The following is a 24,747-nucleotide window of genomic DNA, read 5'->3' as shown; positions in this document are numbered from 1 at the left end:
GTGACAGTGCTGCAGATTGAAAACGGAAAGGTCATTTTTAATAACATTCAATTACAATACGACTTGTGTCGCAATTGTATATGCTATATTTTTCTCACGAAAGTGGAGTTAGCCTTTAAACTCCCATCTATGTTATTCTAGGAGTCCGTACATACATGGGCGTTTTTAGCAGTTTAACAGCAGAGGAGTTTATAAGCCGTTTTTTCAAACGCCCTAAAATTGCTGAAGGCTGGTAAACCCGTGTATGAATGCGAGTTAAGGACTTTAGATTGTAAGCTTCTTAAAGGAAGGGACCAGGGCCATGCAGAGACCTTTGGAGGGGCAGGGGCTCAAAGTATAAAAGGGGTACATGGAACAGGGCTTTAAATAGGGCTGTGCGCAAAATATCAATATAGCAATGTATCGTGACGCATTCCTTTGTGATACGCGTATCGATACGGATGATTCTGTATTGATAGGGCAGAAAAATGCTGTGATGCAGCTTTGAAAAAGAAACAGAACAGAAAAGACTATTTTAAAGTTTAAAAGTTAAAAAATATTTTGTGTCCCAAGTTGTGCCAACCTGAAGACTTTCTTCTCTGCTATATAGAATAATAAAGAAGGTACTGCTGGTGGGTCCTGCTGGCTGGTACTGATGGGCAGGTACTGATGGGCAGGTACGGATGGGCAGGTACGGATGGGCAGGTACGGATGGGCAGGTACGGATGGGCAGGTACGGATGGGCAGGTACGGATGGGCAGGTACGGATGGGCAGGTACGGATGGGCAGGTACGGATGGGCAGGTACGGATGGGCAGGTACGGATGGGCAGGTACGGATGGGCAGGTACGGATGGGCAGGTACGGATGGGCAGGTACGGATGGGCAGGTACTGATGGGCAGGTACTGATGGCTCCTCTGAGACACATCAATGCCGGAGTATAAGGAGCAGCACTGGAGGAAGCTCCTGTATCTCTCCTCTCACAGGCGGAGTGCATTTGATATCACTCTGCCTGCGACAGGACGGAGCCAGGACTATACAGGAAGCATCGGCTCTCTTTGGACTCGGGGAAACACTGACAGCTGGGACATTGTGCCTTACTTGCAGGTGTCAGGGAGCCACGGCCCAAATGCGGGAGACTTAGGATGTCTGCCTTGACAAAAGGGCACTTTTGGGCTGCGTAAATTGACAGCGCTATAGAAGTACATGAAATAAAAATGAATGATACTCTAGGCACATTTAGCACTTCAGCGTTTATTTCAATGGCCAGAATAAATTTAAATTCTGGCCAATGAAAGAAACTCACAAACTGAGAAAAACTCACCTAGAACGTTTTGAAAAAATGCAGCTTAGGGGAGTTGAACGCTGATTTTCTCCTTCAGGATAAACAGTGTTTATAAGAAACTAGCCTGCATAAGGCCTTATATACTGTAGATTGAAATGTCAAAAGCTGCAAACTCCCAAAGAGTGCAGAAAGGAATGGGGAGTAAAGACATCTCACTACTGGACTGCCAGAGATGAATGAAACCATTGGACAGTTTAAATATCGGGGTTAATTCACTGAGATAAATAACACATGAATTTTTGAGTTAAAATAACTTAAAAACGGTATTTGTCTCGAGTAGTTAATTCACTAAAAAAAGAAGGCGTTTTTTTTATGTTTCGCGATATTTAGCACTTAGATTAAGCGTTTTTAGCAGGTTTTTTTTGCAATTTTTTCTTCATGCTAACACTGCACCGGAGGAAGATCTAAATAAATGCACACAAATATTATGAAACTGAAAACTTTACAGCGTGCGTTCATTAACAGAACAATCTCCCGCTGGTGAAATGTTACAATTTTTCATTCCTGAGCTTAGGGCAGAACATTTCCACACAAATACATTGCATAATTACTGGCCAGTGCAGAGTTCCCCTCATTGTTATTTTGTATATTGTTAAAATACTGCCTGGTAATGAATAACGAATGTGTGTTATTTAGTGAATTGACTTAAAGGAGTTTTCTTTTTTTGTGGTATTTACCTCGATGAATTGACTCGCTCCTATAATCTCATGCGATATTTAAAAAAAAAAAAAATGACCTTCATATCGCATTTGAAATCCTTTACTCCCGCTCCTGTGTCATCTCTGCCAACAATCGGGACCCAAAGAGGTCAGCGGCCAGCTGGGAGCTCCGGGGATGGAGCATCGATTGATTCTAGGGGAGTATAGTTCCGCTTTCAGCGTAGGCTCCAGTTAAAAGGAAAAACTTGAGGTAAGAGTCAATTGTGAGCCAAGTTAACGTGTTGGTTCACCTTTACAGAAACAATGAAAACCTGAAGCAACACCATTCACTCTACTCACTTTCCCAGCCCCTGCTGTACCCAACTCCGGGCAAGCTGTGCTGTCAGTGCCCAGGCAGCCGATCCAGCGATTTGAAATCCTCCCTCTTCTCCTTGAAGTGTTTCTGGGATGAACCAGAGCAATTCTGACTGATCAGCCAAAACCAGGTTTAGGGAGGAGGAAGGGGTGTACAGTGTTAGTTGACCTTTTAGTTTTTTTATGCAAAGGCGAACTAGGCAATATGTTTAAAGTGCAATTCCCATTCTAATCTCCTGGCCTCTCTACTTGATGCCTAGGAGGGTGCCAGGTGACATTCATGCTTTCAGTCATTAACCTGTACCGTTTGGTGAGCGAAAACCTCAACTACTGGAGCCTTTAACACCAGAGAGCCAATGAAGCATTGGAGAATGGGGGCAGATGGGAAATACTTTAAAAGGTTAATCGGGACATTTACAGTTCATGAGCCAGTAGGGGATTTAAAAAAAAAAAAGTTAAACTTTTGCAAGCAGTGCATGCTTTGAGCAATTTTTACGCAGCATATAAATGCAAATTTATAGTAGCAGAAGAGACTCTGAAAAACAGGATTCTAATACTTCAGTAGCAAAAGAGCTATCAGTTGCACAAATTTGCAGACACATTATATGTTGAAGTGACACGCCACTCAAAGTACCTCTGGGAGGGGTGGTTCTACTTTAATCTAAAGGTATATTGTGATACAGTAATGAATAGAAGAGGGGCTTGCATACAACTTATTGATTGCTATATGGGTCCCATTATTGTAACTCTTATGACCACACTAGCAAAGGCACCCTGACTGTTGTATGGATATTCAGTAACTCCAAAAGCAGCATGCTGGCGATTCTTTCGTATACCGTATTTTTCGCTCCATATGATGCACCTGACCATAAGACGCACCTAGGTTATATATATATATATATACATACATACATACATACATACATACATACATACATACATATATACATACATATATACATACATATACACACACACACATACAGTGCCTTGCGAAAGTATTCGGCCCCCTTGAACTTTGCGACCTTTTGCCACATTTCAGGCTTCAAACAAAGATATAAAACTGTGTAATTTTTTGTGAAGAATCAACAAGTGGGACACAAATCATGAAGTGGAACAAAATTTATTGGATATTTCAAACTTTAACACATAAATAACTGAAAAATTGGTCGTGCAAAATGATTCAGCCCCCTTAAGTTAATACTTTGTAGCGCCACCTTTTGCGCCACCTTTTGCTGCGATTACAGCTGTAAGTCGCTTGGGGTATGTCTCTATCAGTTTTGCACATCGAGAGACTGAAATTTTTGCCCATTCCTCCTTGCAAAACAGCTTGAGCTCAGTGAGGTTGGATGGAGAGCATTTGTGAACAGCAGTTTTCAGTTCTTTCCACAGATTCTCAATTGGATTCAGGTCTGGACTTTGACTTGGCCATTCTAACACCTGGATATGTTTATTTGTGAACCATTCCATTGTAGATTTTGCTTTAGGTTTTGGATCATTGTCTTGTTGACAGTGGGGATGGTGTGTTCAGGGTGATGAGCTGTGTTGCTTTTACGCCAAACATAACATTTTGCATTGTTGCCAAAAATTTTGATTTTGGTTTCATCGGACCAGAGCACCTTCTTCCACATGTTTGGTGTCTCCCAGGTGGCTTGTGGCAAACGTTAAACTACACTTTTTATGGATAGCTTTAAGAAATGGCTTTCTTCTTGCCACTCTTCCATAAAGGCCAGATTTGTGCAGTATACGACTGATTGTTGTCCTATGGACAGAGTCTCCCACCTCAGCTGTAGATCTCTGCAGTTCATCCAGAGTGATCATGGGCCTCTTGGCTGCATCTCTGATCAGTCTTCTCCTTGTATGAGCTGAAAGTTTAGAGGGACGGCCAGGTCTTCATAGATTTGCAGTGGTCTGATACTCCTTCCATTTCAATATTATCGCTTGCACAGTGCTCCTTGGGATGTTTAAAGCTTGGGAAATCTTTTTGTATCCAAATCCAGCTTTAAACTTCTCCACAACAGTATCTCGAACCTGTCTGGTGTGTTCCTTGTTCTTCATGATGCTCTCTGCGCTTTAAACTGACCTCTGAGACTATCACAGTGCAGGTGCATTTATACGGAGACTTGATTACACACAGGTGGATTCTATTTATCATCATTAGTCATTTAGGTCAACATTGGATCATTCAGAGATCCTCACTGAACTTCTGGAGAGAGTTTGCTGCACTGAAAGTAAAGGGGCTGAATAATTTTGCACGCCCAATTTTTCAGTTTTTTATTTGTTAACAAAGTTTGAAATATCCAATAAATTTCGTTCCACTTCATGATTGTGTCCCACTTGTTGTTGATTCTTCATAAAAAATTACAGTTTTATATCTAAGTTTGAAGCCTGAAATGTGGCAAAAGGTCGCAAAGTTCAAGGGGGCCATATACTTTCGCAAGGCACTGTGTGTGTGTGTGTGTGTGTGTGTGTGTGTGTGTGTGTGTGTGTGTGTGTGTGTATATACATTATATATATATATATATATATATATATATATATATATATATATATTACATACACACATATATATACACACACACATACAAATACACATACACACACAGTATATGGTGATAGCAATAATAGTGGGGGTACTTGCAGAGATTTGCTTGTAGGCAGTGGCTCTGTCTGTCTGTGGCTGAGCCCGGGTAGCATGCGGCTGCAGTATAGAGCAAAGCCGCTGCTTCCTGTGTATTCCCATTCACAGGCGGAGTGCATCTGATATCACTCCGCCAGTGAGCCTGACCTATACAGGAAGTAGCGGCTCCGTTACTAAAACTGGAGAGTGCAAAATCTGGTGCAGCTCTGCACAGAAACCAATCAGCTTCCAGTTTTTTTTTGTTGTCAAACGTAATTGAACAAGCTGAAGTTACAAGCTGATTGGCTACCATGCACAGCTGCAGGCACATTTTAAACTCTCCAGTTTTAGTAAATCAACCCCATTTTTTCAACAGGGTGCGGCTGCTCTCTTTTTCTACACTCCAGAGCGATTTGGGGGGACCACCAGCCACCAACTTTTTTGTGAAAAACACAGGTAAGGCACTGTTTACAGGAACTGTATTATTTGATATGCTTTATGTGGTCATACTACCCAACAAAGATGCAAGTTTGCAACCATGAAATTCTATCAACGGACCACACACCTGCTGCTGCTCCTTTATCCAATCTTCTTTTGCCAAAGCCAACTGAATCTCAGCTTCTCTCTGCCCCTGTGCCTTCATCACCGCCAATTCAGACTGGTGTTTGTCACCTAACTCCATTTTTAAAGATTGCAACAAATGTTCTTTTTCCTCCAGCAGCTTATCTCTCCACTATAATGAAATATACACTTAGAATGCCTGTAGGTATTTAGTCTACTGCATATACAGTATACAGGAAACAGAAATGTAAGTCAATGTACCTTTTCCTCATTTAGTTGAAATTCCTTCCTCATACTCTCACGGATGGTGTCCTCCAGGGTGTCCTTCTCCTTACACATGGCTATGTAACACTCCTGTACTGAAGTCATCTCATTGGACAATTCATGAATTTGGGATCTGCAATATAGGGGGGAAGAGAGATTACCTATGGCAAAGATTGGAAAATAATTTGAAAGAAAAAAAAAACATATGCTCCCCATTTGGACGCTGGAAATTTAACCAAGAAATCCTTACTGTAACTGGGAAATTTTCATCTCGTATGACTTGCACAATTCGACTTTTTCAGCTTCAAGCTTCTCACTGAGCTCCATTCTTAAATGGTTCTTAATGTCTTCATGATGCTGTTCGTATGTTCGCTCGCACCTGGGACAAAAAGCAGGGATTATTCATCAGGAACTAACTTAGGGAATTTTGCAAAGCAGCTCTAAACACTTGGGGGAAGTATTTTATAAAAGCTTTCAAAATAAACACTTACCCTTTCTCTGCACTTAAAGAGGAAGTAAACCCTCCTCTACAACTTGTACCTATAGGTAAGCCTATGATAAGGCTTACCTATAGGTACTGTAAATATCTCCTAAACATGTACCGTTTAGGAGATATTTACCTTGCATGCCGCCAGTGACGTCACTGGCGCATGCGCTCTGAAGGAACGGCTGATCGTGCCGTTCCTTCAGAGTCCCGTGCCGTGACTGTCGGCCATCACCGCGGCTCCGGCCAATCAGATGGCCGGATGCCGCGATCCCGGAATACGGGCGACTGGACATGTCGCCCGTCATAGAGGTGAGTGAGCGGCACGGCGGGGGCTCGTTCTAAGGTAAGTATTGCATAATGAGCTAGTATGCGATGCATACTAGCTCATTATGTCTTTCTCTTGCAGGGTGTAAAAAAACAAAAAAAAAAAACAAACGAGTTTACAACCTCTTTAACCGCTTGCCGACTGCGCACAGTATATTTACTGCGGCAGTCGGCCCCGGCCAGGCAGAGTGACGTAGGTCTACGTCGCTCGCCTGTCACTCCTTCCAGAGCCAATAGCGGGCGGGCGCGCGCCCGCTGAGGCGCGCGCCCGCCTTGGCTCGTTCACGGAGGAGTGCGGGAGTGTGACTGGCGGACCCGATGTCCGCCGGTCACACTACGATCGCCGGTACAGCGGGAGAAAGACAGAGCGGCTTATGTAAACAAGCCGCCTGTCAGTTCTCCCTGTGTAAAAGTGAAGATCAGACAGTTCTACTATGTAGAACTGTTGATCTTTGTTTTTACACTAGTAGACCTGTCCCTGCACAGTTAGAAACACGCCCCTAGGACACACTTAACCCCTCCCTGTCCAATACTGTTAACCCCTTCCCTGCCAGTGTCATTTTTGCAGTAACAGTGCATATATATAGCACTGATTACTGCAGTAATGTCACTGGTACCCCCAAAAGTGTCAAAAATGTCAGTCAAGGGTCCGATCTATCCGCCGCAATGTCGCAGTACCGCAAAAAAAAAAAATCGCAGATCGCCGCCATTACTCGTTTAAAAAAAAAACACCAAAAATGACAAAAATCTTTCCCTTTGTTAGTAAACGCGATAACTTTTGCGCAAACCAATCAAAATACGCTTTTTGTGATTTTTTTTACCAAACATAGGTAGCGTAAAACAAATTGGCCGAAAATTTTAAAAAATTTTGATTTTTACATTTATTTTTGGGGGAATTTCATATAAAAAAAAGTGAAAAATATTGTTGTTTTTGCAAAAATTACGCTCTTTTTTTGTTTATAGCGCGTGATCAAAAAATCGCACAGGTGATCAAATACCACCAAAAGAAAGCTCTGTTTGTGGGAAAAAAAGGACGTGAAATTCGTTTAGGTACAGCGTCGCACGACCGCGCGATTGTCCGTCAAAGTCACGCAGTAAAAAATCACAAAAAAACCCCTGGTCTTTTAGCAGGAAAATCCTCCGGTGGTAAAGTGGTTAAACCTAATTCATCCCAAAATTTAAAAAAAAAAAAAAAAAAGCCCATCTTTTGTATTGTGTTACATGTCACACCCAAATTTAGGGTGTAACATTAAATACGGTCATAATCTCCAGCCCTCCACTCACTTACAATGTCTGGGGGTTCTTCCACCGTCCAATTTTAAATTCGGCACAGCCATGCAATTGACAGGAATCTGAGAATGGAAAAAATACATGTCCCATCTGTCATTGCAGAAGGACTCATTGGGGTTGATTTACTAAAGGCAAATATAGCGTGAACTGAGCTTCCCCTCAGATCCTGAGCAACTGCACTTGCAATGAACAGTATATTTGCCTTTAGTAAATCAACTCCCCGATTTCAATGCAGTGCAAGTGTGGTGACATCATTGTACATGTAGTCCACTAATACCTCCTTCAAACCTGAAACTGAATGTCTGTACCTCGGTAACGACCTGTGGCAGGAGGAGAGTCTGCAGGAGCCAGGGCATTGAATGCACATTCCACTGAACATGGTTGCAAGATTTTATATATTATATATATATATATATATATATTAGTACAGACCAAAAGTTTGGACACACCTTCTCATTCAAAGAGTTTTCTTTATTTTCATGACTATGAAAATTGTCACACTTCAAGAGGTAGTCACCTGAAATGGTTTTAATTTCACAGGTGTGCCCTGTCAGGTTTAATAAGTGTGATTTCTTGCCTTATAAATGGGGTTGGGACCATCAGTTGTGTTGTGCAGAAGTCAGGTGGATACACAGCTGATAGTCCTACTGAATAGACTGTTAGAATTTGTATTATGGCAAGAAAAAAGCAGCTAAGTACAGGAAAACGAGTGGCCATCATTACTTTAAGAAATGAAGGTCAGTCAGTCCGAAAAATTGGGAAAACTTTGAAAGTGTCCCCAAGTGCAGTCACAAAAACCATCAAGCGCTACAAAGAAACTGGCTGACATGCGGACCGCCCCAGGAAAGGAAGACCAAGAGTCACCTCTGCTGCGGAGGATAAGTTCATCCGAGTCACCAGCCTCAGAAATCGCAGGTTAACAGCAGCTCAGATTAGAGACCAGGTCAATGGCACACGGAGTTCTAGCAGCAGACACATCTCTAGAACAACTGTTAAGAGGAGACTGTGTGAATCAGGCCTTCGTGGTAGAATATCTGCTAGGAAACCACTGCTAAAGAAAGGCAACAAGCAGAAGAGACTTGTTTGGGCTAAAGAACACAAAGAATGGACATTAGACCAGTGGAAATCTGTGCTTTGGTCTGATGAGTCCAAATTTGAGAACTTTGGTTCCAACCACCGTGTCTTTGTGCGTCGCAGAAAAGGTGAACGGATGGACTCTACATGCCTGGTTCCCACCATGAAGCATGGAGGAGGAGGAGGTGTGATGGTGTGGGGGTGCTTTGCTGGTGACACTGTTGGGGATTTATTCAAAATTGAAGGCATACTGAACCAGCATGGCTACCACAGCATCTTGCAGCAGCATGCTATACCACCCGGTTTGCGTTTAGTTGGACCATCATTTATTTTTCAACAGGACAATGACCCCAAACACACCTTTGACCAAGAAGGAGAGTGATGGGGTGCTGCGCCAGATGACCTGGCCTCCACAGTCACCGGACCTGAACCCAATCGAGATGGTTTGGGGTGCTAAGCATCGAGATGGTTTGGGGTGCTAAGCATCTCTGGGAACTCCTTCAAGACTGTTGGAAGACCATTTCAGGTGACTACCTCTTGAAGTGTGACTCTACAATTTTCATAGTCATGAAAATAAAGAAAACTCTTTGAATGAGAAGGTGTGTCCAAACATTTGGTCTGTACTGTATATTATATATATATATATATATATATAACACACACACACACACACATTACTTGTGCCTAAGCAGTACCCTGAACAAATCTCCATTGGGTCTCGAATTCCTTCTGAAATTAGCAGTACGCTTCCTTGCCTGAGTACCTACAGCTTCATAGCTGTATATCCACAGTGTAGGATCTAAGGTTGGCCACAGACAGTTTAAATCTCAGCCGGTTCAGCAGGAACCGGCCAAGATTCGAACCATGTGTGGGCAGGCTGGTTGTACCCAAGTTGATTGATCAACTTCGTACATTCAGCCTGCCCACACAGGCAGGCTTGCAATTATTCCTAGCCGCCCCATAGTTGCAGGAAAAAACTTTGCACCATCTATGGCCTGTCTTAAGCCTAGTAAACATTTGTCCGGCTTCTGTCAAAGGCTCATGATCAAAAAAGGTTGGTCAAGCGGCTCCCGAAAAGCGTTCTCAGCCAATGGCTGGAAGTGCTGACCGGAGTGTTCTGGTGGGGGGCTCCCCTGTCAGAACACAAAAGCTCAGCAGGGGAGACTGCTGTACTAACATCGGATTGTTCGTACAGCAGCTCTGACCTGAGCTGGATTGAACTAAAAAAAAAAAAAAAATAGTGTGTAGGAGGCTTTAGGCACTTCTGTCACTGACTCTTAGGAGATTTAAAGTGGAACTTCACTCTCCCAATCAACATTGATTATTTTGTAATCCTCATGCTGCTAGCATTAGTAAATCGATAGGAAAGTATGTCATATTTACTTGTTTTAAACTTTTTTTTTTTAACATTTCTTCAGTTACTTTCTGGTTTTATGCCTAGGCAAATGATGTCCATACATCCCAGGAGTCTTCAGGAGAGGAGGAGGGGTTTTCTCAGCTCCGCACACTCTCCTGCATGCATACTTGAGCTAAGGGCAGGAAGTAAATGCTACATGAATCAATCATTTGCCCTTACTGAAGATGGCCATGGCCAGAAATGCTAGGGGGTGTTTTTCAAAGCTATTTCTCACCTAAATAAAAGCATGGAGACATGGAAGGATGGGGGAGTTTGCTTTAAATAATAAAAATGATTGAAATAGTGTTTTGGTTTGTGGTGCTCAGCTGCACTGAAGATCCGCTTTAGGGAGAAATATGGTGATGTTACTACTGTGCTGCTCATTGTTCTCCTTACAGGAGGCTCTGACATGAGGAAGCAAAGTCCTGCATTTGCTACACAGACAATGCAGAACAAGGCGTGGCAAGTCAGTAATAGGGGCTGCAGTGAGATATCAGGCAATACTGGAGACTAAAACTGGCCATACATGTTCCAATTATCTTGTACAATTTTCCATTAGATTTACTAAAAACAATATGAGGTCCAAACTAAACAACTTTCAATTGTATCCATATAGGCAGGCCCTGGCACTACATAGTCTAAAAGGTAAAACAAAAGGAAAATTGTACAAAAAAATTGAACATGTATGGCCAGCCTAAGCCTCTACTGTAAAGGCTGCATGCTTCCTACTGACCACCAATGTAAGGGGCATTTTCTCACAGACCTCCCCAAGTAAAGTGGTTGTAAAAGCACAAGGTTTTTTGCCTTCATGCATTCTATGAGTGAGCCAATCAGGGGACAGAGCCAAGTCACAGCTCCCTGTGTGAATGGACACACAGAAACTCAGGGTCAGGAGCGCGCCTGCTTGGGTGCCCCCACAGCACCCAGCATGAGGGAGGGGCCAGGAGCACCGGCGTGGACCCCCAAAAGAGGAGGATTCAGGCTGCTCTGTGCAAAACCATTGCACAGAGCAGGTAAAAATTAAATTTTTGTTATTTTAGAGAGAAAATAAACAAGACTTGAATATCCCTTTAATTGGTTTTAGTAAGAGTTCTTCAAAACCTGAAAATTTTATGGGTTGCATCTGGTGTAAAGAGGTTGGGAGAGGCTGATTGAGGTGATTAGGACACTTTTGGCACTTTTCCACTGCAAGTACCGGCTAGTACCGGCTCGGCTCTACTCGGCCCTGCTTGGCCCGGTTTGCTTTTCCACTGCGGTACCGCATGGTATAGTGTCGGAATGGTTCGGTACGGTACGGTATAGGTTTACTTTTCCACTAATGGCACTTTTCCACTGCATGGAACCGTACCGGTTCGGCACGCTTTTGTGCTTTTCCACTGCTGGTACCGCATGGTATAGGGTCGGAACGGTTCGGTACGGTACGGTATAGGTTTGCTTTTCCACTGCATGGAACCGAACAGTACGGTACGGTACGGCTCTGAAAAAAAACAGTACCTACTCGATTGTGGTTCCAACAGGTACCAAACTGGTACCATATCCCACAATCCTTTGCATGCAGTCACTACTAGCCACTGATTGGTCAGAGAATCCCACCCACCCCGTTGTTATCCCACCCACTTAACTTTAGTACTACTTTAGTGGAAAAGCAAACCTATACCGTACCGTACTGAACTGTTCCGACACTATACCATGCGGTTTGATATAAAATCAAAGAACCCAGTAGAATGCCGATCCATTTTAAAAGAAGCAAAAAAACGAGTGGGATTGTAGTAAGATTAAAAAAAATTATCTGTTTTATTTTGGGAGGGGGAAACTGCACAATGAAGATGCTCTACCAGTCCTACAAGGGTGAAAATAACAAAATAGACACGGACAGTCCAGACACACTATACGATTCTATTACTGCTCTCATGTCTAGCTTATAACTTTTGTCTACGCAATAGACTTTAATTTCTAGACTATGCAGCAAATACAATGGTAGGTGTATACACAGATGTCACGCTTTTCCAAGTTTCTGGGATTATGTGATGGCGCAGGTGTCAGGAATAAGATAATAAACAAACTGCAGCTGTCACTGGATCAATGCCTGATTTATGCTGCATCTGCTTTGTGGAAGAAAAAAGTGATCTGAAGGCAATAACATGAAAGAGGGATGTAGTTACTGTGTTCTAAAGTGAATCTAAACTATGGTTTAAAATAAAAAAAAAAAAAAGTTATATTTTTGAGTCCAAAACATCCTTTCTATTGCTCTCAGCCTTCCCTGAATTCTTTTTTTTCTCTTGCTGTGATCTGACTTCCTGTTAGAGGGTGGCTACCTTTGTTCTCTATGGTCCCACTGTATGTAGGAATGTAGCCAACCACCCTTGCTCACTCCTTAGATGGAGTATGGACTTTATTATTGGATGTGCAGTGTGAATAGAGCAGTGCTCATAACCGCAAATAATCTGCACTACTCTACTTGTTCCAAACAAATAAGAGTGAGTGGTAAAAAAAAAAAAAAACAGGGTGAAGGGGGGATGAAGGACGTTACATGGAGCCAAAAACAAAGTAGGAAACAGTTTTATGAAAAACCAGATCACAGAACCATTAAAGTGGTTCTAAAGGCTGAAGGTTTTTACCTTCATGCATTCTATGCATGAAGGTAAAAAACCTTCTGTGTGCTGCTCCCGCCAAGAGTCCCCCTAATACTTGTGTGTCTGATCTCAATCCTCTCCCTATTGGTTTAGACACAGCAACAAAAGCTATTGCCTCCTGTCAGTCTGCCAGTAACAGCCAGTGAAAAGAAAGTGGAGGTGGGGTTGAGCCCCATTCTATGTGTTAATGGACGTACAGAGCAGGGCTCGGGAGCAAGCACACAGGAGTGCTCCCATAAGCAAGCAGTTTTCTATTGGGGACTCAATAAAAGGAGGATCAGGGCTGCTCTTTGCAAAACCATTGCACAGAGCAGGTAAGTGTAACCCGTTTGTTATTTTAAAAAAAAGAATAATAATAATAATTTGTGCCTTTAGTATCGATTTAAGTAATGGATGTGAATGAAGAATAAAGGACATAGTTTAGAGTGACTTTAAAGCACCAAAATCCTAGGAAGACATGTAAAGCTTTGTTAGGTGCCAGTATGAATATTCACATACGGTGCAGAGAAACTTGAAAGCACTGAAGCCCAGGAAGATAAAACAAGCAAGTAACCTCATCTCCTGAAGTTTTTAGTGGCCCTGTCCTCCCCACATCACTATCAGTCAATCACTATAATGGACAGGATCAGAGACCAATATGAATAAAGCTAAAAAGCAGGAACATTTAAAACAATGCTTTGCATATCAGCCATGTGGTCACAATTATTTCATGTTTGCACACAAAACAATTGCCCTACCTGATCAATAGCCTTTGACATACTGAAAAGGTTGCTATGGAATAATATATTATCAAATAATCATATTTATCCATGTACAATTTAAGCCTATTTCACAGGGGCATAGCTAGGCATCTGTGCTGGACCCCGAATATAGATGGTCTGTTTTCAGGAACCTGCACCTGCACCCACATGGGTGTCAAACTGGGGGAATCGGCTGTGTCCATGCAGCTACTGTGTCCCAACTGACAAGAACGGAACTGGCTGCACACAGATACTATAACACCTGAGCACCCCCTTCAGGCAAATTATGGCCCTCACATGGGTGTACGCTTAAGTACGTCCGTGTGAGCAAGGCCTTCAAATTTTAGTGCAACCTCAAATGTCTGGATTAGGGATAAAGCTCAGGCACATTTGGATCGTAGCCCTAACTGGCCTGAGGTGTGAGGCTGCCAGGAAGCTGTCAATGTACTGGGCCAATCATAAGTGGCCAATGCATTCCTTACCCACCTTGTATATGTGCGGTTGCAGGGCAGGGAATGCTCTGGCCGCAGATGATCAGCCCAGTACCTGGTGGGCTCGCTCATATGGGCTTGGATTAGGATACAAACACGCCTGAGCTCATCACTAGACTGAATTCTGTAGGATTTCATCATAAACATATATTGTCAACCAAATAGCAGATAGACTGGGTGGCCCAAATGCTACATGAATAACCAGCCTAAAGTGAAATTTTTAATTTTAAGAACATCTGTTCAATTTTCTAATTGTTGGTGGGGTCAAACGGACATTCATTTTTGACCGTAGTGGTGAGAAAATTCTGAAGAGCAGGATGGACATTTTATCTCAAATTTCTAACAGTGTATGTGGTTTTCGTCCAGTAAAGTACATTCATTCCAAATTTGAATGATAAAATGGCAGTAAACTCACCTGGATGACTTTGCACCATATAAAGCAAAATAAAAAGACTTAAAAGTTGTTGGCTTTAAAAGTATTGTGCAGTTTAGGAAATATTGTCCACCGTTTCTTTCAATTACGTCGCTGGCGCCTGCGCATCCTTATCCCGATTGACAGCACATTCAGTGTGCCGTCAATCCATCCATCTACGTGCCATGCTTGCCATGGTTGCATTACTTCACGGCATTGCATTGAAATCCCACAAGACTGTTGACCTTGTCCAGAGATAAGACTATAATCCTTCCACTTTATAAAACTGGTCCGACCGCATCTGGAGTATTCTGTCCAGTTCTGGTCGCCAGTCCTCAGGAGGGATGTGTTGGAGCTGGAGAGAGTCCAGAGAAGGGAAACTAAACTGATTAGGGGATTGGAGAACCTTAATTATGAAGAGCGTCTGCAATCGCTCGATTTATTCTCCCTGGAGAAGAGACGCCTGAGGGGGGACATGATAGCAATTTTTAAATATCTCAATGGGGATCTCAGCTTAGAAAAAAAGCTGTTCAGTCAAAGGGATTGCATGAGGACTCGAGGGCATACAATGCGATTAGAGGAGAAGCGTTTTAACCTCAGGCAACGTGGGGGGTTCTTTACTGTTAGGGCTACAAGATTGTGGAATTCTCTACCACAAGAGGTGGTTTCTGCGGGAAGTATGGTGGCTTTCAAAAGACTCTTAGACGTACATCTCAAGGATCAGAACATTCAGGGCTATGTGAGATGATTACAGCCACACACACCTACACAGGTTGAACTGGATGGACTATTGTCTTTATACAACCTCACCTACTATGTAACTATGTAATTATGCAGGGCTAAGTCACCATGGTAACTTTACATGCAAACGAGGCTTGGTTTACTTGTATTGCACATTGTGACAGTGACGTATTGGAAAAGGTGAAAATGCAGATGTGGAAGAAATCAGGAGGTAGCGGCAAAAATGGTGCCAGCTTCAGCCAGAACAGAGAAATAACAACATAAGCTGCACAAATAGTAAGACAGCTTCAATGATGCTCCAGAGTATACCCTTGTGTGTAAAAATGCAATACATAGTGGTGTTATGTTTGCAGGGGATTCTCGTTACCCAGTTTACTACCGTTTTTTAAAGCAAATTAAATTTTGAAGTACTTTTAAGCCCTCTGAGCCGGTGCCTCCTGGCCCTTTAAGGGGTTTAGGATGCTAGGAGGTGGGGTGGGGTTTAGGATCATGTGATCGCCGTGATTGGCTGTCATGGCAGTCACATGATTGGAAAGCTTTCCACTAGCCCCTAGTAATTGTGCCGGGAGCACGCAGGGCGCACCTGCCCGAGAGGCCGCCTATTTAGTGTAGCCAGCGCCAAGGGGGGTAAAGGTGAACTTTAGCAATTACAACCTGATAAAAATAATGTTCTTTAGCGAGTTCCACATTAATAATTGTGCTACCAAAATGAGTGTGTGCTGCAAGTTGCCTCCAGCATAGTTACTATTTCTCCTTGCCGGCAGCTGCCATTTTTCTGAAGCCTAGAGCCCCTGAGCAGCAGTAAATCTTTAGGCTGTCAGCAGATCAGCCTCTAAATATTTCGCACAGTGCCTAAAAAGAGAGAGCAACTGAGCATATGCAGAGTAGGGTAAGACAGTGCATTACTGGATTTTAAACAGTATAGGCACTTATTTGTAATGTTTTACATAACTAAACCTGTACAGGGGCCAGCATGAAGAGATCTAGCAGGACTAAAGTTCCACTTTAAATTACGTTGGTCACGCTATTGAATGTATTGAGAACTGTTCGTACAAATATTTGTACACACATTTGCTAAAAAAATCTACTAGTGTATACTCCGCTTTAGTTTGAAGTGCTAAATAGAACAAAAGTAAAATAGTTGTAAAAATGTCAAATAATTTACCGTTCAATGGATTCCTTCTTATCTTTATCAAAATCTTGAATCATTTCTCGCATTTCACTACAGAGCTGCTGATTTGCTGCCTTCAATTTCTCTTCACTTGCAGTGAGCTCCTCGATATGCAACAAATGTTTCTATAATAATAATAAAAAAAGATAACAGAAAATGTTAAAAAGTGGAAACATACCAATACAAAGCTACACTCAGCACTGATCTAGGTAGAAAGGTTCGGATGCATTAATGAAGTCCTATAGAAAAATGGAAACCCACTATTTTATTGGGGCCCCCCCATTTTAGTGACATGGATACATCGCTCTTTCCTAAAAACCCCTAAATAGCAGGCGGAATTTAGTTTAAGGGCGGCAGCGCTAAGTCTGGATATAGGCAGCAGAACTCTATACAGTGAAAACACAGGGGATATACGGTATATTTAAAGACTGAGAAAAAGGAGGACAATCATGTCTAGAAATCTCAGGAGTGCAGTAAAAAAACTGCCAGAGCCATTTGTTCAGCAAATCTGCATGTACATTCATTTTGCGCAAATGTTGTCAAAAAAATCTAATGTTTCTAGGCTATTTCCTCTCCAGGTTGGATGTTCTTCATTCATAATAGCGTTTCTCAGGAAAATAAGGCATTATGGCCACTAGATGGAGTTGATGACTAAGTATTTTTTTTTTTTTTCTATAGCTCCATCTAGTGGCCATAAATGCCTTATTTTGCGGATTGTGATGAATGAAGAGCATCCGACCAGAAAATAGTAAAAAATAGCCTAACAACATTCAATTTTAGTGGCATTTGCACAGAACAAATGTACATGTGGCTTCACAGGACAAATAATTCAAACCATTTATAAATACAACCCTTAAAAAACCAAACTAACGCTAAACCTGCTCTGTGCCACATTCTAAACCTAATCTATCAAACCCTGTAAAGCAAAAATCACTGTACTTGGCTTTTCTGCACCTGACCCGGTCTCCAGCGACTGATGCTCTGTGCAGGAGAGGACAGACAATGGCTGTGAAATGAATGGGAAGTGATGTCACCCATAGACTTACTATGGGGATTTCGTTGTCGAGAACCTCTCCTGCAACCGCCTCCACGCTGAAGCCGCCACTAACAGCTCAGCATGGGACTGGATCGGCTGCAGAAAAGCCAAGTACAGTGATTTTTGCTTTGCAGGGTTAGATAGATTAGGTTTAGAACGTGGTACAGAGCAGGTTTAGCGTTAGATTTTGCCTGGACTTACCCTTTAATATAAGGGGCAGGAATTAGCAAAAAATTTATGCTCATAAGGATAATATAATAAGGATGATCTAAGTAAGCAATAAGTACAGACAATGCATTATGAGGAAGAGCCCAGGACAGTGAAGATTCAGAGCTGAAACTACCCAAATGACCCCGATCAAAAGTTTACACACCCCAGTTCTTAATACCGTGTATTGACCTCTTTAACAGCAATGACAACTTGAAGTCTTTTGTAATATTTGTGGATGAGGCTCTTTATCTTCTGTAAAAATCCTGGTTTTCCAAGTGCCTTGGGGAGCCACAGCTAGTGCGCACAGGCAGCCACAGACTTGAATGGCCGCGTTTTTGCAATTTTGTGTTTGATAAATACATTATACACGCATGCATGCGTAAATGTCAAAACATGAAAGCATCAGCTTTCTCCTAAGTATGACCCAAGTATGACCTAAGTATGACCACTATGGCTTACTATGTGCTAAATGCAGCTCCCTAGGTGCTGGGATTTTTGGGCTTCAGCATATTTGCGTCTCTTGCCGTCCTTGTGAGCCCTAACAGCCACAGACCCTTTATTTTAAGAGCAAGTCAGCAGTGGAAACTTCTGCATTTCTGTTCTCATTGGCTGATTTTCAGAGGTTTTATATATAAAGGTTTGCACAAACAATTGACCTAATCTTTAACACATTTTGCTAACTGGAAAATGTGTGAAATCTGTGTGAAAGCATTTTTAAACAGACTGCTTAGATTGTTAAATGTCTGTTTTTTTTTTTTCCTTGGACTTGAGCGCCTTATTAACAACTCACTGGAGTGGGTATAACAACCTGCTTACCCCTCACTAAGATACATCTGCATAGACTGGGGGGGTGATAAGTGATTGGAAAGCGTGTGATTATTTTGTTTGCATTATTACCCATTCTCAAATAAAAAGAACAGTCAGTCAAGCAGAAATTAAGGTCTTCATTATTAAAGATCATATATTTATTTTAATAATAAAATGGTTTTAAAGGCAGGAGTTATTTTTACCTTATTGCATTCTATGCATTAAGGTAAAAAACATTCTGCAAGCAGCTTCCCCCCCCCCCCCCCATTATCCCCATTAATATTTACCCGAGTCCACTCTTAATCCAGTGATGTGCACAAGAACAGAAGACCTCTTAGCTCTCTCCCCCCTGGCCCCCTCTGCTGTCATCGCAGCCAATGAGGAAGGAGCAGGGGGCTGGGCCGAGACGTGCTCTGTGTGTTCTATGGACACACAGCCGGAGAACTGTCAAAATAGTGAACTTGTCAGAATCTCCAACCAAGTCACTTCCAGTGACTCTCCAGCATCAGTAACTGGAGATTTGGACGAGTTGGCTGTTTTGACAGAACAACTGGCAGCATATAAACTACGGTACACAACAAGACGGCTGTTTTGACAGAACACCGGCTAAGGAGGAAAAAAAAGTTGTTGCCAACTTGGAGGCGGCCATGTTGTTTGTTACTAGCAGGCGGACTACAACCTCCACTCATTATATCATGTACCGTAGGGTATACGCGACCGGTGTTCTGTCAAAACAGCCAACTCGTCAAAATCTCCAGTTACTGATGCTGGAGAGTCACCTGGAAGGGACGTGGTTGGAGATTTTGACAGAACACTGGGTCAGGAGTGAGCGCCCCTAAAGAAAGCAGCTTCCTATGTGAGCCGTGCTGCATTTTTAAGCAACACACACCACCACACACGTATGGTGTAAACAGGCTACCTAGAAAACAATTGTTTCTCTGCTCCCTTGCAATGATCAATCCTGATAAACGTAGCTCAACGCAATGTGTTTGAACAAGCCCTTGGATCCATTGTGGTTGATTTACTAAAGGCAAATAGACTGTGCATGCTGCAATTGCTGTTGCACTAATTTTTCCCTAGAGCTTAGTAAATGTGGTAAAGCTCTGCTTACTTACATCATCCAATCATGTGCAAGCAAAAATGCTTTTTCTTATTTTCCTTGCCCTTGATCGGGTATTTTTTTTTTTTTTTTTTTTTAGAAAAAAGGGAAGCTTTACCACATTACATTTACTAAGAAAAAAAAGTGCAACTGCACTTTCCCATTATTAAATCAACCCATATATGTATTATTAGTAAAGTACCTCAACTTCTTGCTGAAGCTTCCGATTCTCATCCAGCAGCCTTTGAATCTCCTGACTTAGTTCTGTGGATCTGTGTGAAGCAGCGGGGTCCATGCGTTCCTCAAAGTTCCCTGGTCTGACCTGTAAAGTGCAACAGTAAACCTAAGAAAGGTCTGCTCCAGAGAGATTTAGAACCTGCTAGCCTTTACAGCCGCACAGAACATACTTCACCATCCTTGACTTCTTTTTCCGCCTTTTCATGTTGCTTTTTCAGTTCCTCAGTTTTTGACTGATAAGCCTTAAGATCAGCCTGAAGCTGAATAATCTGCTGCCGTTTGGCTTTGTTACTGCTCATGCAACGCTCTAGTTCTGTTTTCAGCTCTGCAATGATATCATCAGAGGAAAGGTCTTTTCGGACACCATTTGTGCGCAGCGACCTGCATGGACAAAGAAACAAATGTCAACAAATTAAATAAGGTTCAATGAGCATAAATCAATCAGTGTGCAATTCAAATTACATTTATCATTTTCAAAATTAAAATACCACAAAAGATATAAAAAAAGGCCAATAATTTGTTAGACAAAACATAGCAATGGGATACATTGGGTGTGCATTTTAGAAGGAGAGATGAGCAGAAGGTATAGTGTCAATATTTTATTCTTAGGTCCTACAAGTCTATATCTCCACAAGGGGCCAGGCCCATAGGGGTTTATTTACTAGAGCTGGAGTGTGCAAAATTAGGCTCACTTCCCCAGAGAAAAATCAGCTTCCAGGTTTTATTGCTAAAGCTTAAAGTGATTGTAAAATCCTTTTTTTTTTTAAAACAACAAATGTTATATTTACCTGCCCTGTGCAGTGGTTTTGCACAGAGTGGCTCAGATCCTTCGCTGCTCCTAGCCCCTCCCTCCTGACATGTTCCCCCACAGACACGGAGCTGCGGTTTGCCCCTGCCCCTCTCTCTCCCCTGATTGGCTAACTCACTTTGATAGACAGCCGCGGGAGCCAATGGCGCTGTGGCAGTGTCTCAGCCAATCAGGAGGGAGAATCCCAGACGGCTGAGGGACTCGTGGACATCACTGGGGCTCAGATAAGTATTAGGGGGGCTGGGGAGGCTGCTTCACATAGAAGGTTTTTTGTCTTAATGCACAGAATGCATTAAGATAAAAAAATAAAAACTTCTGCCTTTACAACTCCTTTAATTGAGCAGGCTGAGGTTAGATGCTGAAAACAACAACAATAACAAACACAAGGGCGCACTGGCCTAGTGCATTATCCTTTAAAAAGGTTTATTCAAATAAAAGATATAAAAAAATACTCACAAACAGAGATTCTTTTATCAAGAACTCGATGAGACTAAGCCTCGAAACGCGTAAGCCTTTCCAGCTTCAGGGGTGTTTCTATGCAGAAGTGAGCCTAATTTTGCTCTCTCCAGCTTTAGTAAATAGACCCCATAGAGTCTAAAAGAAAAAAAATGTTTTTCCTAATTCTGTTTGATAAGTGCAAAAAAAAAAAAAACCCTTCTGATCCTGCCAGAAACCTTGTGAGCTGATAAATTTCCAATACTCTCTGCTGACTGCTATCAGTTTGCATTGTTCCCAGCACACTCTATGGAATACAGAACTCAGATCATCTTTGTTACTGAAAAGAGAAGAAGGGAAGAGGTTCTGTGGTCCATAAAGTTTAACTCCGGCAGAAACCAAAGCAAAAGAGTACAGGACTTCAGCAAGCATGAGTGCTTTGGAGAGGCTGCAGGGGACTGGTGCAAGCATGGAGCAATGGCACCGGAGCAGGGAATAAGGTACGTTTAATAAATTATTCTTCTACTCAGACGTCCGCCACAGTGAATGACACCAGTATGGTGAGTGAGCAATAATAAGAAGTGTGCTGCTGGCAGAATCAGCAGCTGAAAAGAAAGAAAAACAAAAGCCTGATTTTAAAAAAAGTATGCAGCAGCCATATTGAACGAATGATGAGGCGCAATAAATGTATTTGTTGTTCTAAGGTTTAGATACACTTTTAAATAAACATGTAATTCAATAACACTATGCAAAGTAAGGCTTCCCCCAGCCAGAGGATATACAGTGCTTTGCAAAAGTATTTACTCCTCTTGAATTTTTACCCATTTTGTTACATTAAGTTCAATATGTTAATCTGAATTTTATGTGATGGATCAGAACACAATAGTCTAAGTTGGTGAAGTGAAATGAGAAAAATATATACATAAAACTATTTTTTAGAAATAGAAAACAGAATTGGCATGTGCGTATGTATTCAACCCCTTTGTTATGAAGCCCATAAAAAGCTCTGGAGAACCAATTACCTTCAGAAGTCACATAATTAGTGAAATGATGTCCACCTGTGTGCAATCAAAGTGTCACATGGTCTGTCATTACATATACACACCTTTTTTGAAAGGCCCCAGAGGCTGCAACACCTAAGCAAGAGGCACCACTAACCAAACACTGCCATGAAGACCAAGGAACTCTCCATACAAGTAAAGGACAATGTTGTTGAGAAGTACAAGTCAAGGTTAGGTTATAAAAAAATATCCAAATCTGTGATGATCCCCAGGAGCGCCATCAAATCTATCATAACCAAATGGAAAGAACATGGCACAACAGCAAACCTGCCAAAAGACTGCTGCCCACCAAAACTCACGGACCGGGCAAGGAGGGCATTAATCAGAGAGGCAGCACAGAGACCTAAGGTAACCCTGGAGGAGCTAAAGAGTTCCACAGCAGAGACTGGAGCATCTGTACATAGGATGACAATAAGCCGTACGCTCCATAGAGTTGGGCTTTATGGCAGAGTGGCCAGAAGAAAGCCATTACTTTCAGCAAAAAACAAAATGGCACGTTTTGAGTTTGAGAAAAGGCATGTGGGAGACTCCCAAAATGTATGGAGGAAGGTGCTCTGGTCTAATGAGACTAAAATTTAACTTTTCGGCCATCAAAGAAAACGCTATGACTGGTGCAAACCCAACACATCACATCATCCAAAGAACACCATCCCCACAGTGAAACATGGTGGTGGCAGCATCATGCTGTTAGGATGTTGTTCAGCAGCCGGGACTGGGAAACTGGTCAGAGTTGAGGGAAAGATGGATGGTGCTAAATAGAGATATTCTTGAACAAAACCTGTACCACTCTGTGTGTGATTTGAGGCTAGGATGGAGGTTCACCTTCCAGCAGGACAATGACCTCCAAACACACTACTAAAGGGACAAGCCCAAACCCTGAAAACAACCCAACACCATAATCCTCCCTCCACCAAATGATTTGGACCAGTGTAGGGTTGTTTTCAGGGGTTGGGCTTGGGCCCTTAGTTCTAGTGAAGGGAGCTTTTAAGGCGTCAGCATACCAAGACAATTTTACGCTCACAAATTTGTGGGAACAGTTTGGGGTTTGCCCCTTCCTGTTCCAACAGGACTGCGCATCAGTGCACAAAGCAAGGTCAATAAAGACATGTATGAGTGAGTTTGGGGTGGAGGAACATGACTGGCCTGCACAGAGTTTGACCTCAACCCGATAGAACACCTTTGGGATGATTTAGAGCGGAGATTGCAAGCTAGGCCTTCTCATCCACATCAGTCCCTGACCTGACATGAGCTTCTGGAAGAATGGTCAAACATTCCCATAAACACACTCCTAAACCTTGTGGACAGCCTTCCCAGAAGAGTTGAAGCTGTTATAGCTGCAAAGGGTGGGCCAACTCAATATTGAACCCTACGGACTAAGACTGGAATGCCATTAAAGTTCATGCGCGTGTAAAGGCAGGCGTCTCAATACGTTTGGTAATATAGTGTATGCAAGTAGTATTGTTTTTAATAATTGCTGCATTTTAATTTGGGATTTGATATTACAAATTTATTTTAGCTACATGTTGAAAACAAATGCACCAAAAACTTTAAACTGATGACAGTAAGCAAGGAAAGAAGGAGGTGTACAGCTTTCTTTTTGCCCTCCTCCAGCCAGAGGCTACAATACACCTTTTTTCTGGAATTCCACTTTGTGGCACAAGCAATGTACCTTTGGAATCGAGACTTTTGCCAGTTAATTTTCTTGATGCCCAAATCCCTGTAGGAGTCAGATAGTTCTTCTTGCTCTTCTGCATTAAGGAAAACCCCCAGTTTAGCAGCAGATTCATATGTTGTGATTTGTTCTTTAAGTTCATTGATTTCTTCCTAGAGTGCAAATAAAAAACACGTGACTTAAAATATGCATTCCTTTCTCAATAGGGTGGGCAGAATCAAAGAAAGAAATTCACAAGACACTCATTCTTTCTAATGAAATATTTTTAAAGTGGTTTTAAGCCCACATATATTGCAGCGTACCAATCCCTAAAGATGGAGGCTGCCAATCAGCTGCAGCCTTTGATCAGTGAATTCAAAATCCAATGTACTGGGGCAAGGGGGAGTGGAAATCCTCCATTCATCTAGTTTGTGTTGATGGAGGAATCTGGTAGTCTTGGTTCATTCATGCTGGCTGAATGAAAAAAAACAAATAGTGTATGGCCAGCTTTAAGGGGGTTATCGTTCTGGATGGAGAAGCAACAGACACACCTTAGACAACAGCATTGTCAGTCTGGGGAGAGAGCAGTGGCAGATGGATTAGTAGATTTAGATGGACATAAAAGGATTGTAAAGGCAGAAGGTTTTTTTATCCTCATGCATTCTTTGTATTAAGATGAAAAAAAACCTTCTGTGTGCAGCAGCCCCTCTAATACTTACCTGAGCCTATCTCTATCCAGCGATGTTCCAGGATTGTCTCAGCTGCCCGGGACTCCCTCCTCATTGGCGAAGACAGCAGCGTGGTGCGATTTGCTGCCACTGCTGTCAAAGTCCACCAATGAGGAGAAAGGGGGGTGGGGCTGG

The 24,747-nt window shown here is 42.3% G+C and overlaps 1 protein-coding gene across 1 annotated transcript in view; it reads right to left on the bottom strand.

Moving 5' to 3' along the window:
* The window catches only part of CEP152 (centrosomal protein 152), a gene marked incomplete at its 3' end in the record, with an annotated part of 87,018 nt that overhangs the window by 17,994 nt on the left and 44,277 nt on the right, over positions 1-24,747 (bottom strand). The window contains exons 12-18 of the mRNA XM_082254674.1: positions 23,903-24,057; positions 20,100-20,310; positions 19,895-20,014; positions 16,535-16,665; positions 6,032-6,160; positions 5,779-5,914; positions 5,522-5,689 (exon numbers count right to left, since the gene is read on the bottom strand). Of these exons, the coding sequence (XP_082110800.1) occupies positions 5,522-5,689; positions 5,779-5,914; positions 6,032-6,160; positions 16,535-16,665; positions 19,895-20,014; positions 20,100-20,310; positions 23,903-24,057 (1,050 nt within the window). The remainder of the gene's footprint in view (positions 1-5,521; positions 5,690-5,778; positions 5,915-6,031; positions 6,161-16,534; positions 16,666-19,894; positions 20,015-20,099; positions 20,311-23,902; positions 24,058-24,747) is intronic.

This window comes from Pelophylax lessonae (genome assembly GCF_965119305.1).
Source record: "Pelophylax lessonae genome assembly, chromosome: 4".
NCBI classification, from domain to species: Eukaryota; Metazoa; Chordata; class Amphibia; order Anura; family Ranidae; genus Pelophylax; species Pelophylax lessonae.
This window is presented reverse-complemented; position numbering and strand designations above follow the sequence as displayed.